The sequence below is a fragment of the Kogia breviceps genome, chromosome 16, assembly GCF_026419965.1.
Source record: "Kogia breviceps isolate mKogBre1 chromosome 16, mKogBre1 haplotype 1, whole genome shotgun sequence".
NCBI classification, from domain to species: Eukaryota; Metazoa; Chordata; class Mammalia; order Artiodactyla; family Physeteridae; genus Kogia; species Kogia breviceps.
The window spans coordinates 2,416,968-2,433,150 of NC_081325.1; the positions used below are offsets into that span (position 1 = coordinate 2,416,968).

Sequence of the window (16,183 nt, forward strand, 5' to 3'; positions counted from 1 at the left end):
TCTCTTCCAGAAAATAGTTCATTTTATGAACTAGTATTACCCTGATACCAAAATAAAACAGAAGAGACAGAAAAATATCTTATGACTATAGATTAAAAATTCTCAAGAAAATATTAGCAAACCAAAAATACTAACAAAATAGGAAAAGAATTATGCACCATGACTAATTGGGATTTATCCCAAGACTACAAGATTGGTTTACCATCTAAAATTCAATTAATATGATACAGGATATCAGTAGAACAAAGGACAAAAGCCACATGATCATCTCAGTAAACCAAAAAAAAAAAAAAAAGGAAAAATTGCGGGGGAACAAAATCCATATTGGATTTTAACAAACAAACAAAACTTCAACAAGCTAGGAGTAGAAAGGAGGTTGCTCCATCTGATAAAGGACATCTATGAAAAACCCACAGTTTCACATTATAATAATGGTGAAAGAAAGAAAAGTAGCTAAAAGACTTACTTATCCAGATTGGAGAGAAGTAAAACTTCCCTCTCTTTAAAGATCACATGATCTTGTATATAGAAGATCCTAAGGAATGCACTAAAAAAATTTACCAATGATAAACGAGTTCAGCAAGCTTCCAGAGTAAAAGGTAAACATGTAAGAATCAACAATACTATAGAAGTGTAGCTCACAGTGCTAGTGAGCTGTCTGAAAATGCCGTAGAGGGGCGGTGGTACACGCTGCCATGAGCTATCTGAAAATCAACAGCTACATTTACAGTAGCATAAAAAATAATTTATTAGGAATAAATTTAACAAATGAAATGCAAAACTTGTACTCTGAGAACTGTGAAACATCATTGGAAGAAATGCTACATAAATGGAAAGAGATCAATCACATGTTTATGGATAGGCACTTAGCATTGCTAAAATGGTAGTGCTCCCCAGATTACCGATTCAGTGTAATCCCTATCAAAATCCCAGTAGTGTTTTTGCAGAAAGTGACAAGTTGATCCTAAAATTCATATGGAAATGTAAGGAATCCAGAACAGCCTAAACAATGTTGAAAAAGAATAGAAAAGTTCGAGGACTCAAGCTACAAAGCCACACTAATTAAGACAGTGCAATAATACTTTATGTTAGAAGCATAAAGACATACATAAAAGTCAATGGGATGGAATTGAGAGTGCAGAAATAAACTCTTACATTTCTAGTCAATAAAACTGTCAGGACAATTCCATGGGGAAAGGATAGTCTTTTCAGCAAATGGTGCTGGAACAATTGAATATGCTCATGCAAAAGAATGAAGTTGGACTTCTCTCTCACACCATACAGAAAAATTACTTCAGAATGGATCATAGACCTAAAAGTAAGAACTAGAATTACAAAATTCTTAGAAAAAAACCACAGAAGTAAATATTATTGACCTGTGTTAGGCAGTGGTTTCTTAGGTATGAAAAAAATAGGTAAACAGAAAAAATAGGTAAGTTGGACTTCATCAAAATTAAAGACTTTCATTCTTCAAAGTATACCATCAAGAATGTGAAAACAACCTAATGAATGGGAGAAAATATTTGCAAGCCATGTATCCAAGAAGGGACCTACTTCTACAGTAGGTAGAAGAACTCTTCCAACTCAATAATAAAAAGGCCAAAACCTAATTAAAAATATACAAAGGATATGAATAGACATTTTTTCAAAACAGATATTCAAATGGCAATGACCACATGAAAAGATGCTTAACTTCAGTACTCAATAGGGACATGCAACTCAAAACTGCAATGAGATTGCACTTCACACCCACTAGTGTGACTGAATCAAAAAGACAGATAATAACAAGTGTTGATGCAGATGTGGAGAAGTTGAAACCTTGTATGCTGATGGTGGGAATGTAAACTGGTACAGCCACTCTGGAAAAGTCTGGAAGTTCTTCATAGACAATGTATGACCCAGCAATTTGTCTCCTAGATACATACCCAAAAGAAATCAGAGCATACATCCACATAATAACATAATAAGTTATACAGGAATATTCATAGCAGCATTATTCGTATCCAGAAAGTGGAAACAACCCAAATGTCCACAACTGATGAATGGGTTAAAAATATATGATCCATCCATGCAATGGAATATTATTTAGCCATAAAATGAATGAAATACTGACATATGCTACAGTACCCATGAACCTTGAGGACATTATGATAAAGTGAAAGAAGGCAGTCACACAAAAGACCACATATTCTATGATTCCATTTGTAAAATGAAAGGTGAAGATTAGGCAAATCTATAGAGATGTGTAGTAGTTCAGTTTTAGGGTTTACCATAGTTTCTGTAGTGGCAGTTTTCACCCTTTCATCTTCACAGACGGTGCAGATTATGCAGCTTCAGCTTCAGAGTCCTGTGTATCTCTCTCTCCTTCCTTCTTTCTCCCTCCCTTCCCCCTCTTCCTCTCTTTCCTTCTTTCCTCAGAATGCATCACAGACCAAGAACTGCTGACCCCAAGGGTCGTGGCTTCCTGATCGCATTTCCCAGTCGTGGTTTTCAACCTGACTTGTAAACAGATTGCTAGCATAGCTGCCCGGACAGTGTTTACACTTACATTTTAAGAAATAAATCGAAACTCTTTTTATACCGTATTTCTAAATCTTTTTTGTTTGTTTGATATAGGAAAGCCATGGCAGAAAAATACATCATGACAGCTGCAAAACTCATTGCTCCTGTAATTGAAACATCTTTTGCTGTAGGTTATGATTGGTAAGAGAGAAATTCAGTATAACTGGATGGACATGATGTTTTCTAGTTTATACTTTTATTGATTTAAAATTTTGTCATTAGAAAAGTAAATAAATAATTGCAAATATTGATTTCTACTTATCAAGCAGTACTATTATATGGTAAGATTAGTATAGGCCACTCTAAAAGTTCTAACATAATTTTCTTCTTGTTCATGTCATTTTGTAAATTAAGTACTAAGGCAAGTGTGCTACATTTGATACGTGGGTACATAATTGCTTTCATTGTATAAATTCCAGCCTGTGCCCTCTTCCTTTTTACTTTATCTTTTCTCATTATGTCCTTTTTCTACCTTAAATTTGTCAGTACTACTAAACTTTTTATCCTGAGTAATACCTCTCACACCTAAAAAGGCTATTGTCTGTGGATATATTTCCCAGATAGGAGTGAAGGGTTTTTAGAGCTGGAAAAATCTTAGGTCATTTTTTGGATGAGTAGTTGAATTTGTTTCTTCCATCCAGTATGAGAATCCTCTTTATAGCATCCCATGTAGGTGCCATTTCTCCTCTGCTTGGATTCTTATGGTGTTCAAATAATTTGCTTTATTTCTGAACATCTCTAAAGGTTAGAAAATTCTTCATTGTATTGAATCCATAGTTGCCCTTCATGAAACTCTTTTCTATGATCTTTTGAACCAATATAGAGTGAGTCTGTGACCTCTTCTAAGTGGTACCCTACCAGAATTTTTAAAGTCCAAGATACATGTACATAGTTAGAAAACCAAGTAAGTACAGAAGAGTTACAGCTCCCATTTTCTCATTACTTTTCATGTTTCTTCTTGGTGTAAGTAACGTATGCTTTCTTTACCATATCCTCATTACGATTCAGATTCTCGCCATGGAATCCATTGTCTCCCTGGTTTAGTTTGTTCTGGAGGCTTCATATTTGACCCATGACGTTTGTTTTTCTGGTGTCTCCAGTTACCTCTCTGTCTTCTCTTGCACTCTTTGCTTCTCTTAGGTTATTGAGAGTCCTCCCTCTCGGAACTCTCCCTGCCCCAGTCTCTGTAAGCTGTTGGTTCCCTTAGCCTGGTGTTGAATGTTGTCTGGGGTTTACCTTCATTTCTTTCCCAGGTTGGATCCTCTTCCTTTTTGAATATCATCTTTATTTTTTCCTTGATTTCTTCCTAAATTAACCCCCTAAGATCTGTCTGTGCATGTCTGTAAGTGTCTAATTCTGTCCTCATTCTTGATTGATCATTTATTTGATCAGGTATAATACCCTAAGTTGTAACTTGTTTTCTCTTAGAACTCAAAAAACATTTCTTCACTGTTAACTAGCACTGTTGCTGATTAGAATTCTAATGCTAGTCTCATCCTTGCTATTTGTAGGTGACCTGCAGTTTCTTTCTGATAATTTTTATTATAATTTTCTCTGTAGCTTTGTTCTGAAATTTCACAATGTGTTTAAATTTGTCTTTTTTTTCCTATTTTCCTCTTAAGCGCTTAATAGACCCCTCAATTTGCAGTCTATGTTTCCTTTCAATTTGAGAAAATATTATATTATTTCTCTGCTAATTTACTTCCTTTTCCAGTTATAAATTTCTTTCAATTGGATTTGGACTTCCTTGTCACTTAGCCTTCTTATATTTTCCAACTCTGGTTCTGCTTTGCTTTCTGGGAGACTTCTTTGAATTTCTCGTTCAACTATTCCATTTAATTGTTTTATTTTACATTTCCAAGAGCACGTTCTTTTTCTCTGGCTGTTCTTCGTCATTGTTGCGTGTGAGGGGAGGTGTGCGGGCTCCCCTGTCCAGTGTCTGGAGATGGCGGTCAGGGGCTCCCGCCGCCCGGCTCAGTGCTTTGCTCCCCACCCCGGGTCCCCGGCCTCACCCGGGGCAGGAAGCGCGCTCCTCGGTGGCCCTTTCTTACTGTCGCCGCCTTTCCTCGGCTTCAGAAGCCGGCACTCTCTCCGTCCTTCCAGAAATTGTATTTCTCATGGGGCTAGGAATGGGAAATAGTGCATGCCTGCTACTGTTTTGAATCAGAGGTTTTGCCAATTCTTGCTGATAGTGAGGTAAGGGCTTTATTCAAACTTTTGTCTCTTTTCAGATAAACAGTTCCAGTTTTTTCATCCATTTCAGATATGGTGTGTTTTTCTAAAACGGCTGGTTTTCTACCTGACTGGTTGCTCACCTAGTTTATAAACAAGTTCTTTAAAATGTGTCCCTGTATCTGTATATGTACTCCACATATGTTTTGGTCAATGTATAGTACAACAAATCACTGTATCCCTTTCAGTGAACACCAAATGTTGGTTGTAACTTAAGATCTCCTTGATTTGGGAGACAGGCATCTCACAGTAAATGAACTCTGTTCATCTTTAATTATACTGAATAGTAAATGTTGTTTTACTGTTACTAAATCTAACTTGAATTCTCTTAATGTTTACTAAATCATATGCATTTAATTTTCTAATGTTTTTAGCTTTTTAAGAAGATGATTATAGTTGTGTCTTTGCAATCTAGTAGTTGGTATGTAAGTGAAATTTTAAGTATTTATAAAATGCCAACCAGTCTGAGTGAAATTTTCCACTAATTTAACATTTTAACTTATCAAAACTAATTACTTTTGTCATATTAGGCTTTTAAAATTTTTATTTATTTTATTTTTGGCTGCGTTGGGTCTTTGTTGCTGCACGCGGGCTTTCTCTAGTTGCGGCGAGCGGGGGCTACTCTTCGTTATGCTGCGTGGGCTTCTCGTTGTGGTGGCTTCTCTTTGTTGTGGAGCACGGGCTCTAGGCTCACAGGCTTCAGTAGTTGTGGCTCGCAGGTTCTAGAGCACAGACTCAGTAGTTGTGGCTCACGGGCTTAGTTGCTCCATGGCATGTAGGATCTTCCAGGACCAGGTCCTGCATTGTCAGGCGGATTCTTTTGCTGATTTAAAAATTCTCTCTTTGTCTTTGATTTTAGATAGCTTTATTACAATGTATCGTAGAGAAAATTGTTTTCAGTTGAACTTTTGGGGTTATCTCTTAGTTTCATGAACTTGGATGTCTACATCTCTCCCCAGATTTGGGAAGTTCTCAGCCATTATTTCTTTTTTAAAAAATTTTATTGAATTATAGTTGATTTGCAGTGTTGTATACAACAAAAATAAATATTTATTGTTTACTGCAGGCCAGCTGGGAGTTCAGGATAAAAAGTATCTGCCTTCAAGAAATTTACAGTTTAGCTAGTGTTGGTTGTCACCTATGATCTCCTTGATCAGCTAAGTAGACAGATAATTATGTTAGCAATCACAAAACATTGTAACTGCTGTTATACTAATATAACAAGTTATGTTTTATTGTGTGCTGTGTGATTTCTTAGTCCCAATTGCTAATGTAGTTTATTGTCGTGGTGTCATGGAAGGCTCCCCATATTAAGTGACATTTGGGCTGAGGCTTGAAGGATTAGTAGGAATAAAAGTGGGGGAAGGGAGGGAGGATGTTGTAAGTAGAGAGAAGAGTGTCTCAGGGGCCAAGATGTTGGCAGCCCTTCTTGTATAGATTCTTCTGGATAATTAGCCCAAAGGTTCTAAGGCATCCTGTCTGTCTAGCATGGTGGGAGCTTTGTTCTATCCTTAGAAATTTGAGAAAAAAAGTGACTCCAGTAATTTTCTGTGGGGCTTAATCCCTTTGCAGAGTCCCGTTTGGGAACAGGAGGGGAAAAGCATCATGCTTTTGTCTTTGAGCCACTTGATTTGTTGATGGCAGCTCAGGGAATGAGTCAGCGTCTTAAAAATTTCCTACTTTTCTGATCTTCCACATCTTTGGGTTTGTGAGCCCCTCTTCCTGGAACACCCTTCCCCTTTTGTCAAACCGATTCATCCTTGTCCCTTAAACCGAGCTCAGACATGTCTGGAATACCTTTCCTAGGGTCTCCACCCCTCCATTCCTGTATTTCTTCACCGCGGTTCTTACGCCTAACTCAGTTTACAGGTCTGCTTCCCCTTGAGGGCAAGAACTGTATTTTGTGTGTCCTGGTAGCCCTGTACTAGACATAATGTCTCACACGTTGTCGACATTCGGTGACCATTTGCTGCGTGTGTCGTGGAATAGAGGGTTTCCCCGTTATTTTGGGGAGCCCTGCACGCTGCTTTGCTGAGAAGGTCCTCCAGGGGCACCTGACAGGCTGGGTTTCACATCCTCTCTCACCACTCCAAGCAGAAGTGCTGTTTTATAAATCAGGGTTTAAAAAATGTTCTGCTTGAAGAAAGGGATCTTCTGCTTTAATAATTTTATTTTTTAATTTTATTTTTAAAAATTATGTATTTATTTATTTGGCTGCGCCGGGTGTTAGTTGCAGCATGCGGGATTTAGTTCCCTGACCAGGGATTGAACTCAGGCCCCCTGAATTGGGAGCGTGGAGTCTTAACCACTGGACTGCCAGGGAAGTCCCAGTATTTTTAAATTATTGGTCTAAGCCAGTGGCTTTGAAACATTTTTGACCCAGACCCTCAGTGAGAAAACGATGCAGCACCCCCCTTGCCCTTGTTATGCACAAAGCCCTTTGATATCTTTTCTCTTCTGTTATTTGAAAGGTCATGATCCTCAATTTGAAAAACATTAGTCTTGGTGCAGTGGGTTTTAGTAGCAATAGAAATTGGGCTCAAGTTCTTACTTGGCAGTTTTCTGCTTGTGTGATCTGTGTTTGTATCTATGACGTGAGATGATGCCAGTCGTTCAGAGCTGTGCTGAGGACTAAATGTGTTCATGCTTACAGGAATTGGCACATTGCCTGGTGTTTAGTTAACAGTAGGTGTTCTGTGTGCCCTGGGCAATGGATCCATGAAAGTCTGTTCAAGTTTGGACACAAAAAATTAAATATATTCTCAAGTTCTGTAGAATTTTTCTCACCATCAGAGCGTTTAAGATGAAAAAATATATAGAAACAGTTTTACCTGTTACAAATGGAAGTTGTTTTATTAATTTTAAAATGAGAATTTTATTTAAAATGCCACAAATAATTAGACGTGTCAAGAGGCTAATGAAAAATTGGCTGAGAAGACGGGTTTGGAACTGAAGAGCTCTGTAACTTAATGCCTGTGTTGGAAGGAGTCAGGTGCTCAGTCCTACATAACACTAGGGGCACTTTTGAAAAGTCACAGTTAAGAAAACCTAGATATATTAAAATAAAATAACCGTTTTTACGCTTTACTGTATAGGTGTGTTGAAGTTGTGAAAGCTTCTCAGTATGTAGAGCTGGCAAATGATCTGGAAATAAACAAAGCAATTACGTACCTGAGACAAAAGGACTTTAATCAAGTAAGTTTAAAAAAATGTTTAGTTGGAAGTTAATGTTAACTGGTCAAAGCGATAATACTGTGAAACTCCTTTCTGGATTACTGTTACCTGTGATTATTCTGAAGTTGAATAATATTTTTATTTCTACCTTAACAAACTTTCCTTTAATATAGCGTGTTTTAAATTTTGACCTGTTTGTCCTGTTTCTCTTTTTTTTGGCTGCACGGCATGTGGGATCTTAGTTCCCTGACCAGGGATTGAAACCGTGTCCCCTGCAGTGGAAGCGTGGAGTCCTAACCACTGGACAACCAGGGAATTCCCCTGTCCTGTTTCTTAAAATATAAACGCTTGCCATGTAAAACGTGGCTGCTACATTACTAAACCGTATTCTAGTCCAGAGGTCAACTTTCCCCATTGGTTTTCAAAGTGTTCCCTGAAGCTCAGAGGCTGTTCAGAGTCAGGGTCCGTACACGGGCAGTGGGGGAGGCCAGGAGCTGGAGCGGTTCTCCTGGCATCTGTTTTACGTGTTTGGTTTGCTCGTTGACCTTGACCTTGCGTTGGGCACAAAAGGAATCTGTCACTGGTCCCCCCACTGTCCTGCCGCCTGGGGTGGGGCGGAACGGGGCTCCCCTTCCAGTCTGCCTCACCGGAGAACAGAAGAACAGCGTTTTAAAAGGGCGCGGGGATCACCACGGAGAATAAAGAGAATGAAACTTGATACCCTAGTTTATAAACCAGTGGTTAGTAGCATATATGCCTGCAATTTAGAAAACTCAGCTCTTCCGCGTTTAGACCCAGAGAGTGAGGGCCAGAGGGGGCCCCGGTGTCTTTCCTCCGTGCTCTCCTGAGCCAGTTTTCAGGCTTTCTTCCTATTTATGGACCTTCCGTCTTCCTGGAGACAGTAGAAGTAACTGACGCCTTTGTCGGGGAGGAGGGAGAAGGGCATCTGCCCCGAGGACATGAGCAAAGGGGAGGCAGCCCGGTGCTTATGGTGGTGTCGTGTGGTGAAGGCCCGGGCAGCACACCGGCTGGCCCACGGTGTGTATGGATTCGGCGTGCTTAATGATTGTTTAGCGTTTGTAAAGCATAACAAGACTTTCTAGGTACCTTTGTGTCTGTTCTGCCATTTGAGCATCACACCCTTGGGCGTTAAAAATGCCACAGATGAGGGCTTCCCTGGTGGCGCAGTGGTTGGGAGTCCGCCTGCCGATGCAGGGGATACGGGTTCGGGCCCTGGTCCGGGAGGATCCCACGTGCCGCGGAGCGGCTGGGCCCGTGAGCCGTGGCCGCTGGGCCTGCGCGTCCGGAGCCTGTGCTTCGCGACGGGAGAGGCCACGGCAGTGAGAGGCCCGCGTACCACAAAAAAAAAAAAAAAAAAAAAAAAAATGCCACAGATGAAACTCTGATCCTGTTGGGATGCTGAAAAATGGAAGTGAAGTGAGACAGATTGGTCTTTGCTATCTTGCTGGAGTCATCTGTGGACCAAGAAAATAATTTCATGTCTGTGTGAGAAGTACTGTTACAGATGACAAAATAGAGAAAGCCATTTTCCGAGTTTTCTGTTGATACTTTTTTCTTTTTTTACGGTACGCGGGCCTCTCACTGTTGTGGCCTCTCCCGTGGCGGAGCACAGGCCCCGGACGCGCAGGCTCAGCGGCCGTGGCTCACGGGCCCAGCCGCTCTGCGGCACGTGGGATCTTCCCAAACCGGGGCACGAACCCGTATCCCCTGAATCGGCAGGCAGACTCTCAACCACTGTGCCACCAGGGAAACCCTGTTGATACTTTTAAATGGTCTTTTTAGAAAGGTTTAACACTGTATTATCGTCCATGTTTTGAAAGTGTGTTCACTAAGGAATAAACCCGCTAATTTTTTCATATTTAAATTCATTTAACCCAAATCATATTGTTTGCTGCTTTCCTAGCTGTTCTCATTCAAAATATTTTTTGTTCCATTTGCCTGTATACAATTTTAATATCAATTATTTTACTGATGTTTTAAAAATGTGATTTCTCCTTTCTTTTACATCGCTGCTTTTACTTTGCGTTTCTTTTGTTGTGTATTGTAAGTATGACGAGGTAGGTATAACACAATCTTAGTTTGGAAGGAACGCTTTTAGGTTAAAAAGGATTGGATTGACGTATCTCATGAGGATCATTGATTAAGATGCTTTATTTATTTATTTATTTATTTTTGGCTGCATTGGGTCTTCATTGCTGTGCGCGGGCTTTCTCTAGTTGCGGCGAGCGGGGGCTACCCTTCTTTGCGGTGCACAGGCTTCTCATTGCGGTGGCTTCTCTTGTTGCGGAGCACGGGCTCTAGGTGTGCGGGCTTCAGTAGTTGTGGTGCGCAAGCTCTAGAGCGCAGGCTCAGTAGTTGTGGCACACGGGCTTAGTTGCTCCGCGGCACGTGGGATCTTCCCAGACCAGGGCTCGAACCCGTGTACCCTGCATTGGCAGGCGGATTCTTAACCACTGCGCCACCAGGGAAGCCCGAAGATGCTTCTTTTACAACTTTGCATAATGTCGTAAATGTTTCTCCAAAAAAATGCTGAAATTGAAATCTCAGAGTATGGTTTTTTTGTGGTGATAGTGTTGTTTTGTAGCAGAGAAAGAACTCCACTAAAGCCACAGGTGGATGGGGTGAAGGCCAGGGGTGGTGGACAGACGTACCCAGAGGAAAGCTGAAGCCCGTAGCAGACGGCATCAGCCAGGAAAGACAACCAAAACGGAGATTTGTCTATTTTCCTAATTCTTCTTGGGGAAAAAAAACCCCAACTAACAATGTTTATTTTCATTATTTGTTTTGCCATTTACAACTAAATTTTATTGTGAACTTTTATCTGTTTCGTTTATAAATTGATTTACATTATTTTACTTTTAAAAACAGAAATATTAGAGATGTATTCATTGAACGTGTAAACAACAGTATGAAAACAGCCTATTTCAAAGCCAAAAATACCTGAGAATGTTCCTTTTATTAGAATATTTAGCCTTTTCAGGATAGTTGTAGTTTAGAAGCTTAAAATTTGAAATAATGTTTTTACTCTGTCCATGTTTTTAAATGAATGTTTTAAATTCTAAATATTTTTGTTAATTCTTCTGAGTAATAGCTTTTGGTTGCATTGTTCTTTATGTATTGTTTGGATTCGTAGCAGTCTTTTGTGGGGAGAATAGATATGGTGTTAAACGTAGTCTTAAAGTATTGTTATCGATGAGCCACAGATTAACAAATATCAGAATTTTAAGATCCAACCAACACATTTCCTTGAGTATAATATGAATAGCTGCTTTGAAAGGAACGATATAAACTGATAGCGTTCCGTTTTTAAAAAATTACCATTGTTGTTAGTTTGCTTTCGGGTTCTGCTTTATGGATGTCAGAAATATCAGAGAACAGCCTTCTTCCCCTCTACAGTCTACTTGAGTCAGAGGATTCAATGGATATGTGAGTTATGCCTCTTCATGTGCCTTATATTTAATTAATTATTTATTTATTTTTGGCCGTGCTGCACGGCTTGTGGCATCTTAGTTCCCTGACCAGGGATTGAACCCACACCCTCAGCAGTGTGGAGTCCTCACCACTGGACCACCAGGGAAGTCCCCACTTGCCTTATATTTTAAATTAGCACATACATTTATAGTGACACAATCTGAAAGTAAGGATGAAAACATCTCAATTCTTATTCAATGTGAAATGCAGCTTGTAAAGCTTAGAGGCTCCGAAGACGAGCTGGGGGTTGGGTAGGGTTGGTGAGGTAGCTTCTGCAGGGAATCACTTCCAGGTAAGTTTTAGGAGCTTCTTGTTATGGAAGAGCCTTCCAAGAAAGAAAGTGAGAAAGGGGCTCTCAAGATGGACGGTATGGCGTTTGGGTTTTTCTCTTCCAGAATTTACTTTGTGGGATTATAAACCAATGGTCTAGAAACTTCCAACGGTTTTCTCCCAAGTAATCAAGACCCTTTATGAGAGCCGTTCTTTACTGCGCTATGACAGGGTGTGCAGGTCTCCTGCCCTTGGCCGCAGGGGAGTCAAGCGCTCGGTGGCCCGGCGCAGGGCTCGGACCTCACGGCGTCCACCGGCGCAGGGCTCGGACCGCACGGGCGTCCAGCAGCAGGAGCTGCGGCCCCTGCAGAAGCTGAGAAGGGCTTTGCTTGGACACAACTGCTCCCCAAGAGCCAGTGGCCAAGCATTTTCTATTCCGTAAATGTATCGTAAAGGAAGGAAGGAAAACCATGTCTTGTTCCTGTTTCTGGCACCTCTCAGTAACTTCTAGGTGGAGAACTCACCCACCTCTCATGCAAGGAGCCTGGCATCCCAAGTGTCCTGCTAGGTCGGGGCATCTCAGACTTGCCAGGGGGTAAAAATGTGCTTTAAATTCCTCGTGGCTTCAGAATGTAGTTACATTTGGATCTGTATCAGGTCACTTTTGTGACACTCCCAGAATTGCTTTCTATCCCAGTTTTGAGAATTCTTTTTCATGAGTACTGATCATCAAGTGAAATTCTCATCTGTCATCTGTTTTCCCGAACACACTAATCACCCCTCTGTGCCTTCCCTGGTCTTGTTCCCAAACTTAAGCCTAAATGCTGTCATATTACAAAGGTAATAACGTGCAGATATTTCATTTGTAGGCTGTAGAGACCTTAAAAATGTTTGAAAAAAAGGACAGTAGTGTGAAGAGTGCAGCTGCAACCAACCTCTCATTCCTGTATTATTTGGTGAGTTCTGCTTTTCATAACTACGTTGGTACTGTGGTGTTTTTACGTTGCTGCCCAAGGAGGGGCTCTGGAGAAGCGGGGTGGAGAAGGACAGCACGGCTGGGGTGGGTCTGGGGACTGCTTGGGTGGTGGACGTGAGTGCAAGGCCATCTCAGAAGGAGGAGGGAGGGAGGATCTGTGGAGCTGATCTCAGATGGAAAATCAGGGTTAGAGATAAAATGCGTCGTTGTCTCTGTAGAGGTTTAAGCTTTGACGATAGATGCCATGGACGGAATGATTGTCTCCCCAAAATTCATTTTTGACGCCCTAACACCCAACATGACTGTTTTTGGAGGTAGGGACTTCGGGTTAGCTGAGGTCATTAGGAGAGCCCCCATGATGGGATTAGTGCCTTTGTTAGAGGAGAAGGCGACCAGAGCCCTGTGCCCTGTGAGGACACAGCAAGGAGGCCATCTGCAGATGTGGACGTGGGCCCTCACCAGATACCAGGCCTGCTGACCCCCTGGTCTTCGACCTCCAGCCTCCGGAACTGTGAGAAGTAGCTGTGAATTGTTGAAGCCCCATCTCTGGTACGCAGACAGCAGGCAGTGTCTTCAGGGTGTGAGCAGGGCACAAGGCTGGGGGCTGAGGAGGCCAGAGTGCAAATCTGCAAATCCATGGAGGAGACAGGAAAGGAACTAGCAAAGCTTGACGGCTTTGAGGGGGCAGGCATTGTGAGAGTAGAGAGGGGGCATAGGAGAACAAAGGCCCCAGGGGTGGGGGGCGGGGGAAGACTCAGCCGATGCAGCCAAGCGAGGCTCAGCCCACCCTGCAGGACGGTCCGCTGGAGCAGGGCTGGGCCTTTGTACCTGCAGGCGCCTCCTGTTCTCCCCTCCCCTCCCTCTCCCTCCCCTCCTCGCACCCCAGCCCCTCCCCTCCCCTCCGTGTGCAGCTGCCCGCTCTCCCAGGACCCTGAGGTCATCCCCTCACAGCTCTCCAGTCCCCGTCAGCAACCCGTCACTGCTGTTCTCAGTTGTGCCTGAAGCTTAATCCAAAAGACAGTGTTACTCGGTTTAGTGTTTATGACAACAGCACCCTGCTCTTAGGGAGTCCACACAGATACTTGTATGTGAATGTTCAGAGCAACGTTATTCATAATAACCAGGAGTGGGTGGAAACAAGCCAGGTGCCCGTGAATTTGGTGGAGAGGTCTGTGGGACTCGGATGCCCTCTGTGGTCCACAGCCCAGCCCGGCGCGGATCTGGGTCCTCTGCAGGAGGAAGAGCTGGACATGGGTGGGGAGCGAGGGCGAGCTGGGCCGGGGGGGGGGGGTGAGTCTGCAGCTGCCCTGCCCCTGGAGGCTGGGAAAGGCCTTCAGAGGGGAAGGCGCCGCCACACGTTCACATCCTTCACGCCCACGGCCACTGGACAAGGACCACGGGGGATGGGAGGTGGGAAGCAGCGCCCCTCCCTCAGCCACAGCGACGAGGCGCCAGCAGCTACGTTGTGAGGGGCGGGAGGCCCTCGTGGCACAGGTGAATGCCAGCCCAGCCGCGTCCTAATCAGGCGCTGGCGGTGGGGACAGAGCGGAGGTGTGGACTGTGGCGATGCGGGACCCACCGGCCATGCGGCCAGGGTGACGGGGCAGGAGGGCGGTGGGGCCTCCAGCTGGGGGGGTCGCCGTAGGTGTGGGGAGCTCCCACCTGCGGTCAGTGAGGACAGGAAAGTGGGTGCTGGAGATGGAACTGCTGGTGTGAACGTGGTGGTGGTGTCCAGACCATGACTGTGGGGCAGTCGGTTGTAAGAAACTTCTTGACAAGGAAAACCTTCTGTGGAGTGAGTCCAGCGGGACCAAGATATATAAAATATGTGCTTGTTTATCCTGTCTGTAGTCTCGTAAAGTCCCTTTATCATGTCTGTAATCTCAGAAGAGGCAGGAGGGGTACAATGAACTTCAAATAATTTGTATATTTTTGTACTTTAGGAGAATGAATTCGCACAAGCCAGTAGCTATGCAGATTTAGCTGTGAACTCGGACAGATATAACCCATCAGCTCTTACTAATAAAGGGAATACAGTTTTTGCAAATGGTGACTATGAGAAGGCAGCTGAATTCTATAAAGAGGCTCTAAGAAATGATTCTTCTTGTACTGAAGCACTTTATAATATTGGTAAGTAAAACAGGCAAAATTGCCGCCTTTTTTTTTTTTTGCTTAAAAAGCTCCAATTCATTGAGAGGAAGAGTTCCTTGCAACAAAAAGTTGAAAAGAAGACTCTTGGATTATAGACTATTTTTAATGGAATTAATGACTCAGAATCTGGACACTTGTGAGATTTGGGTAGATGTAGCTGAAATTCCCTCTAAAAAGACTTCCAGTTTCCTCCCACCATGGTATGAGAATGTTTCCCGAATTCCTGCTAATACTGGATATTATAATTCAACTTTTGCCAAACTGATAGGTAAGGAAAAAAAAAATCTCATTTTCTTCCTTTTTTTTATTTTATAAATTTATTTATGTTTGGCTGTGTTGGGTCTTTGTTGCTGCGCACGGTCTTTCTCTAGTTTCAGTGAGCGGGGGCTACTCTTCGTTGCGGTGCATGAGCTCTAGGTGCATGGACTTCAGTAGTTGTGGCACACAGGCTCAGTAGTTGTGGCATGTGGGCTCAGTAGTTGTGGCACATAGGCTTAGTTGCTCTGTGACATGTGGGATCTTCCTGGACCAGGGCTTGAACCTGTGTCCCCTGCATTGGCAGGTGGGTTCTTAACCACTGCACCACCAGGGAAGTCCCTTCCTTTTTATTTTATTTATTTTATTTTTATTTTTTTTATTTTTATTTTTTTTGGGGGGGGGCGGGGCGGGGTACGTGGGCCTCTCACTGTTGTGGCCTCTCCAGTTGCGGAGCACAGGCTCCGGACGCGCAGGCTCAGCGGCCATGGCTCACGGGCCCAGCTGCTCCGCAGCATGTGGGATCTTCCCAGACTGGGGCACGAACCCATGTCCCCTGCATCGGCAGGCGGACTCTCAACCATTGTACCACCAGGGAAGCCCCCCTTCCTTTTTAATTACAAACAATTTCAAATACTAAAAAAAAATAGAGGGGCTTCCCTGGTGGCGCAGTGGTTGAGGGTCCGCCTGCCGATGCGGGGGATGCGGGTTCGTGCCCCGGTCTGGGAAGATCCCACGTGCCGCGGAGCGGCTGGGCCCGTGAGCCATGGCCGCTGGGCCTGCGCGTCTGGAGCCTGTGCTCCGCGCAACGGGAGGGGCCACAGCAGTGAGAGGCCCGCGTACCACAAAAAAAGAAAAAAAAAAAAATAGAGAAAAAGCATACCTCTTTACCTACCACCTATATTTAACACATTTTTACATTTTGCTATTTTTACTTCAGATTTTGTCTTTAATAAACTGTTAAAGACCTGAAGACTCAACACCACCCCATCCCTCCCCTGCCTGTCAGAGGTCACCTGACCCCCATCGTGTCCCCCTGTCGTGCCCCCCCGTCGTGCCCCCACCCCATTG

The 16,183-nt window shown here is 43.2% G+C and overlaps 1 protein-coding gene across 15 annotated transcripts in view; it reads left to right on the top strand.

Moving 5' to 3' along the window:
* The window catches only part of IFT88 (intraflagellar transport 88), an 87,570-nt gene that overhangs the window by 45,925 nt on the left and 25,462 nt on the right, over positions 1–16,183 (top strand). For 10 of the 15 annotated variants that reach the window (XM_067016401.1, XM_067016400.1, XM_059041475.2 and 7 more), the window contains 4 exons: positions 2,617–2,703; positions 7,890–7,989; positions 12,600–12,686; positions 14,650–14,836. In XM_067016401.1, the coding sequence (XP_066872502.1) occupies positions 2,617–2,703; positions 7,890–7,989; positions 12,600–12,686; positions 14,650–14,836 (461 nt within the window). The remainder of the gene's footprint in view (positions 1–2,616; positions 2,704–7,889; positions 7,990–12,599; positions 12,687–14,649; positions 14,837–16,183) is intronic. The other 5 variants (XM_067016407.1, XM_067016404.1, XM_067016408.1 and 2 more) reach the window with 1 other exon arrangement.